Source organism: Hippichthys cyanospilos, chromosome 2 (genome assembly GCF_059441005.1).
Source record: "Hippichthys cyanospilos isolate Australia breed blue-spotted pipefish chromosome 2, RoL_Hcya_1.0, whole genome shotgun sequence".
NCBI lineage: Eukaryota > Metazoa > Chordata > Actinopteri > Syngnathiformes > Syngnathidae > Hippichthys > Hippichthys cyanospilos.
The window spans coordinates 20,835,777-20,842,506 of record NC_142370.1 but is presented as its reverse complement, the minus strand read 5'-3'; the positions used below and the strand labels follow the sequence as shown (position 1 = coordinate 20,842,506).

At 43.3% G+C, this 6,730-nt stretch overlaps 1 protein-coding gene across 4 annotated transcripts; it reads right to left on the bottom strand.

Moving 5' to 3' along the window:
- Positions 1-848: 848 nt before the first annotated feature.
- uba3 (ubiquitin-like modifier activating enzyme 3) lies at positions 849-6,665 on the bottom strand. Of its 4 annotated transcripts, none has more exons than XM_088438898.1 (18): positions 6,463-6,665; positions 6,298-6,360; positions 5,495-5,600; positions 5,333-5,413; positions 5,183-5,265; positions 3,908-3,988; positions 3,757-3,800; positions 3,619-3,683; positions 3,394-3,549; positions 3,176-3,278; positions 3,001-3,111; positions 2,871-2,924; positions 2,583-2,619; positions 2,414-2,495; positions 2,232-2,332; positions 1,862-1,925; positions 1,720-1,774; positions 849-1,638 (listed from the first exon to the last, which is right to left on the bottom strand). In XM_088438898.1, the coding sequence occupies exons 1-18, from the start codon at positions 6,480-6,482 to the stop codon at positions 1,550-1,552; spliced, it is 1,395 nt and encodes a 464-aa protein (XP_088295024.1). In that variant the 5' UTR covers positions 6,483-6,665; the 3' UTR covers positions 849-1,549. The 4 variants fall into 4 exon arrangements, with proteins under 4 accessions (XP_088295024.1, XP_088295032.1, XP_088295050.1 ...); XM_088438906.1 differs by having other exon boundaries at positions 6,322-6,360; positions 6,463-6,663; XM_088438924.1 differs by lacking the exon at positions 6,463-6,665 and adding an exon at positions 5,688-5,769 and having other exon boundaries at positions 6,322-6,350.
- Between the last annotated feature and the right edge of the window lie 65 nt (positions 6,666-6,730).

Below are 6,730 nucleotides of genomic sequence, written 5' to 3'. Positions count from 1 at the left end.
ATTTTTGTTGTTGTTGTTCAAAAGTAAATAGTCAAATAAAAATGGGGGAAAAGGTAAGTCATTAAAGTGCAGTATATTTTCATTAAATTGTGCATTAAACATTTTCTTTGAATAAGAACAAGCCACCCCAGAGGCACTTGAAATGTTCAAAAGTAGTCAGTCAAATCCTGACTATCTAATAGATGAGTCGGTCATATCGTATGAGTCATATCGGTCTATGGCAGGGGTCACCAACGTAGCCCCAGGTAGCCCCCAAAGACCACATGAGTAGCCCGCAGGCATGTTCTGCAAATAGCTTACGAGGGATAGAACGTTGGTGATTGTCTATGAATTTTATAAACAACTTCATATTACATTTACATTACGGTACATATTACACTTGATTTACATATTTCCTACAGCTGTTCCTTATTCTGAAAAATCATTTATCGGTGTCTTCACATTAACAGGTAGCCCTTCGTATTATTAAGTACCAAAGAAGTAGCTCTCAGTTTCAAAAAGGTTGGTGACCCCGGTCTACGGGGTTTCTGCCATGCGATACTAGAGCGTCGTCATGACACGTGCTTTCATTTTATTATTTTGAACCCGAAACCGGTTGAATGAAGATTGATAATTCTGCCTTGACGATGGGAGGCATACGTACATGTTCGGGTACGTCATTTACACTGTCACGAGAAATTGAAGGTTGTACTACCAAGCCATTAACACAAGATGGCAGCAAAAGCAACGACGAACTCGCGTTATGACGATGCAACACAGGAAGTTTGGTCCAAGAGCCCAAGTGTTTCTTTCATAACAAGTCGTGCATACATTTTCAAAATGGTAACACTAACACGCAATGTACGACATTGTTTGCACTGTTCCTTTTAATTTACGTAGACATTTCTGACATAACAGTAGTGCAGTTTTTTATAGTTGCCGCGGAGTCTATACGAAACGTGACGAATCGGACTCACCAAAGGGAAACATGCTTAACTTCCCCCACATTTTTTTTCGTCATCAGAACACAGTCGTCAAATCTGAAGGCCATAACTAATTGGATGTGTCAATAAGGTCATTTCCACCTTCGTTTCAGACCATATACCTAAATCTCCTATTTAGACATGTTCTAGTCCCTTCCAACCCGTTGGAATCTTCCAGTGGAGAGTGAAATGTCATGTTTTGTATCCGTTCGAATAATTCACTCTTCGAGTTGAAAGGTGAATTCAACTTAACCCACTTTGTCATCACTCATGTTGAGGGTACAGTTTAAAAAGCCATATTTTAGATGTTCTATAAGGTGATATGTGCCTGCAAGCCGCAAAAAATGACTGAAGCCTGAACCACGGATATTCAACCGAGTCAAATAGGAAGCTGGACTACTGTACATGATCATTTTTGTTGGATGAACAGGAAAAACTACATTGGGCACCCATGCACAAGTAAACAATGTTATCAGACAAGTGAGAATCTACTTTTCCTTATTTACACTCAAATCCGGGTGCGCTACAGTAACATTGTGACAGAGGAGGCCAGAGGTCACATCAGTGCTTTGCGTTCCATGCAGCATTCAGGCAGTGAAATTGAGCTTGAAGAGGACTGTTTGAGGCGTGGTGACGTCTGCCACGGCTAATTCCTGTCCGTCCGACAAGCCCAGCTCTGTGCGATGAGACACATTTTAAAATCGATATAGACATAAAGCGGCAGCACTGGAACCGGAGGCGGTTTGCCATTTATTACCTTTCAAGGTTTTGCAGAGGTTCGGCCTTGTTCGTTCCTCGATTGATTTTACAGACTACAATGAAAAGTAAATGAAGAACTAAGTTTTATATTAAATAGAAGTAGACTGCAAGGAGAATCCTTAATTATGTCGCTCCATTACCTGCAGGTACAGAGTCTTATTCCTGCCTTCCAGAGTTGTAGTGATAGCTGGAGATTTCATTTGTCTGAAAAAATAATACAATAAAAGACTTTTTTCCTCCTCTTTTCATTACGTTCATACTAAGCATAACACTTTGGTTGAATGCAGTTTGTTACTTTGCGTGCCGAAACGAAAACATACATACGACGACGTGGCTTTCCAAGTGTCACCAGAATGACCAATATGACTTCATTTGTAGCTCCTTTAATGGCTTGCCATCTAGTGATGGTCTGTATTATCTTTTTTTATTCTTTTTTTTTTTTTTTGGGGGGGGGGGGGTCTGTTAAATGTTTTGTCTGGTTTAGTGGAAACGTGGTAGAGTATTACTCACAGCGAAGCATTCTCTGTCAGGTACTGTAAGACCTCCTGCAGTTTTGCAGAAGGCGGGAACTGGAGGTCTTGAGGCACCTGGCTGCACGCTGAACAGTTGTCCTGCCCGTCACAAACACGGAACAAAGCGGGCTTACTGCTTGGCTGGAAAAAATATGGCTAAAAAGGATGGAGGCAACAAACCTTCCGCTCAGCTTCAAAACTGTAAGTGTACAGTCCGTCCGCGTCGTTAAAGACCAGGTAATTATTTAGGGGAATATATGCACTGCAAAAGAAAAAAAAAAAAAAGTGTGGTGAGTATTTGGCAAAGCCATGGATTTTGCAGGATTCCAAAGATGCCTTCGGCACCGACCTTGTAGCAATTTTAAAAACTTCACTCGCACAGGCAGCTGCAAAAGAACAAGCACAGACAGGGACAGCAAAATGAGAATGGAGCGCAAAGAAATCTTTGGATACTTTCCATTGTGATAAAGTCATTTTGAAGATGATCCTGACACCTTATGTCGGTACAAGGTAAAAGTCAGACAAAATACTGTAGGTGCCAGATCAGCACCTTTGTGAAATTGAGAGCAACTGAACAATCATGAATTCGTCCAAAGTGGAGGCAAAAGCCCAAGAGACGCATCGTCGGGTTTCCTACCGGCGATAACGGCATTTGTGGACGCCACGGCAGGAATGATCCGCTTTACGACTCCTGCGAAACGGACTTTCATTAAAAAGCAACATTACAACAGCCGTCGGTTCTAGCGGGAAGGCAAAAGCGGCCCAACCTTGGGTGAGTCTGTACGTAACTCCCGTGATGTTGAACTGCGCGGCTCGCTCCAGCGCTCTTTCAAACACCCACTGGATGTGTTCGGGATTGTCGCCGTCTAAGCCCGTTTCTGGGCAACCAGAGGGCGGCAGTGAGTCTCAAACGGCGCGGAATGGAGCAAACGATGAGCGTACCTCCAAACGGCTTTTCTTTGGGCCACAGAAACATCCTGGGATATTCGATGCAATGTTCAGGGAGCCTGGGCATGGACGCAATGGTGCACATGGGGAAATGAACCTGGGCGATATCAAAGGAGAAGGTTCGAGTCCGCTTCAACGCTACTGGACAAGTCTCGCTCGTGCTCCGTTAAGACAGCGATGACGGAGAAAGGCCCGAGTGAGCGCCAGCGGACCTGCGGCGGGTACAGCTCCAGCGTGCAGTCGACGCAAGCCGTCATGCCGGGTAAAATAACGCGGGCGTTTCCTTTGAAGCCTTCCGTGCCGCCGTCGATGAGGGGGATGATGGAGCCGGGATCCAGGATCCCGTCTTCGTAGCTCAGGAGGGATATCTAAACTTAGCCAAAATGTCACTGAGCTAAACCTCGTCTCAGCGAACCGACGAGAGCGCAGCTTCCTACCAGCATGCCGTTCATCCATCTCCTGGCAATGATGGAGTCCAGCCCGCAGACGATGATGTGGAACTCTGCAGGGGGACAAAAAGTGAGAAGTCTGCGGGCTTGACTTTCTTTACATCTGATGAGGAAAATCACACTTACGTCTGTAGAAGGACTCGTCAAAGTCCTGGATTTTTTTGAAGTGGCTGAGTGTGTCATTTATAAGGAATCAAAGGAATGGTCTTCATGCTCAAATCGACTGCTAAGTGTGATGATGTCATTGGAGCGTTTGAAACCGCTCCAAAGAGGATACGGAACGACTTTACACCCAGGGACGCGACTGTTAATGAAGTCCGCGGCCACCTCCGCTTTTGGTCGTCCGACATCTTTAGGCCTGATGAGACAAGTTCAAATGAAAAGAGGCGGCCGGGATCAACGGTGACACAAAAAGGCAATGCAATGCCTTTCATTCGAATAAAGGCATGGACAGGGCCACTATGCTGCCTATTCGGACATGTGGGTTCTTCCACGTCATTTCACACAAATTCCAAAAACCTTCCCACAGACACCTCTTCGACTTGCTTGAGTTGTATTTCATGAGGCCAATTTTCCAGCGGGCTTAAATCAAAGATGCAGACTCTGATAGACGAGCAGAAACATAGATAAGGCGATGTATAGGCCCGCGCCAATTGCAAATGAATCTAATGTGGAATCGAACCTAAATTCACGTGATTCTTCCACGTTCTCAATGACTGAATGCGTGCAAAAACCTCTCAAGCAAACCATAACATATTCAGGGATCTTGCCCCTTATAAGCGACGTGAGTTTGACAGTCACATTGACTGAGCCAAGAACCACCCTTAACGACCTGGTGCGACACGTGGACGGTCGGCACCGATACAGGCGGAACGTCACGACGCATCGTTTCTACCGGATACAACGGGAGATCGAATCAATGTACTGCGATACTTCTGCCACGAGCGCTTCACGCTTGAGCCCAACATCCGCTTCGCGCATAACATCACTAATATTTATTAAAAGTTATTCGGTTTAAAAACACACAATAGCTTTCATTCACCCGATAATAAAAACATCAACATTTTGTATTCTATATAATCGTAGGTCTGGTAATATTAACACGTATTGCACATGTTCCAAAATCACTAAACATTGGTAGCCGTCGCGAAATAATAACCGGCTGCAGCTTTGAAATAAGACGAGGACCTCCACGTATGGTCCCAAATTTACGCGTGCAAATCTTGGAACCCAGAAGTGGGTGTGCCACCCTAACTTTCAAGTGCCTAAACTCAAAAAACATTTGCGCTATAAGGCTCAAGTTTGTTTGTTTTTTTTGACACGATAAGGCACTAATAGAGTAACAATCAGACAAAATGATGAGGAGTCTGTGGAGAGGGTGTGTGATTTGACACGTATCATTCAAAAATCAAGAACATTTTGCATCCAACATCAACATACAGTAACATTTACATAGCATATTTACAAACATCCCTTTGAACAGACAGAAAACATAACATCAGGCAATTACAAGGAAAAAGACTGAGAATTGAACTATAAAACGAAAACCTACCTGAAGAGAAACTGTCGATTGAGGTTAGACACGTCAATAGTGTCCATGTCAACCACATGAATGAGGCGGAAACCAGACAGGGCCTGCAAAATTACAAACCGACTACAGCAAAGCTGATGGCAATCTCATCGCTTTGAATGTATTTCCTACCAAGTCTTTCAGCAGTTCACAGCCAAGCCCACCCGCGCCGATGACCAAAATCTTGCACGTATCCAACAGGAACTGCAGAGACTGAGGCAACAAGACGGGGGACATTAGAAAGTCATTGCTTTTATCATGAAAGCAGAAACAAAGTCGGTTAAGTGACCTCACCTCTGCGCTTGGCTCAAAATCAGGATGTGTGAATGGACCGGGTCTTTCCAGGAACTTCCTTACGTGGTTCCACCGGCCATCCCAATCACCACCATCTACAGCCATTCTGAAATCACAACACACACTCCCACTTATGAGTGAACATTTACAATTTGAACAATCAATCAAGACAAAACGCTGACCGGTGACATACTTTCTTGTATTCGCTACACTTCAGGGTTTTCTGTATTTCTTGATGGTTCATCTTTGAGTTATTTGTCTCACATTTGAAGCAACTGTGTGCCGACAATCGTGAGAAAACAAAAATTTGTCATAGTGCTAGGTGTATGTATGGAAACGTGAACAAAATTTGTCATAGTGCTAGGTGTATGCTTGGAAATCTAACGCCAAACATATAAGTAATTTATATCGCATAACTCTCAGTCTCAGTAATGTGTGTGTGTGTGTGTATAAATATATATATATATATATATATATATATATATATATATATATATATATATATATATATATATATATATATATATATATATATATATATATATATCCAGGTTACTTTCTCAAAACAATTGATATCTACGATATCAGCTACTAAATTCGTGTGTACCTAATAATGTGGTCAGGTCTAACACTATGAACATGAATCGTTAATTAAAGATACGTGAAGAGCACCTTTAGATACAAGGGGATTGGTGACCGACATTAAAGCCGGTTTATTTTGGCAGGCTCTGGCTAAAATAAGTGCATTTTTTTGTTATATGGCCTCACTGCCGAACGCAACCCTTTCTGCTGGGCAAAGAGACCTTTCATTAGCATTCGTCACTAACTTCTCTGTCAGGTCCTCTATTCGCCTTCTTTTCTTCTCCCTGGAAGAAAAAATGGGAATAGATTTGAATCACGTCACGTCAGGGTCAGATTGCGAGACGTTTAACTCCGATTAAATGTCATTTTCATCCATTGTGACTTACGGCTCTTCGGCATCCGCCATACTTTCACGGTCCCATGTCCTCGAGTGTGACAGAGTAGTTGGCGAGCGTCAAAGCTGCGCAGCACCGCGCAGTGGCGAGGAAACGCAGGATGAGAAGTGCATTTTTTTCATTACTTTGTGTAAAACAGCTACGGTTCGTTCTCAGTCTTGAACGGAGACCAATCTGTAAACTATTTTCAATATGCTTATGATACAAAGTCTTTTTTTTTTTTTTGAGGGGGGGGGGGCGGCACTTAAGAACTCGCTTC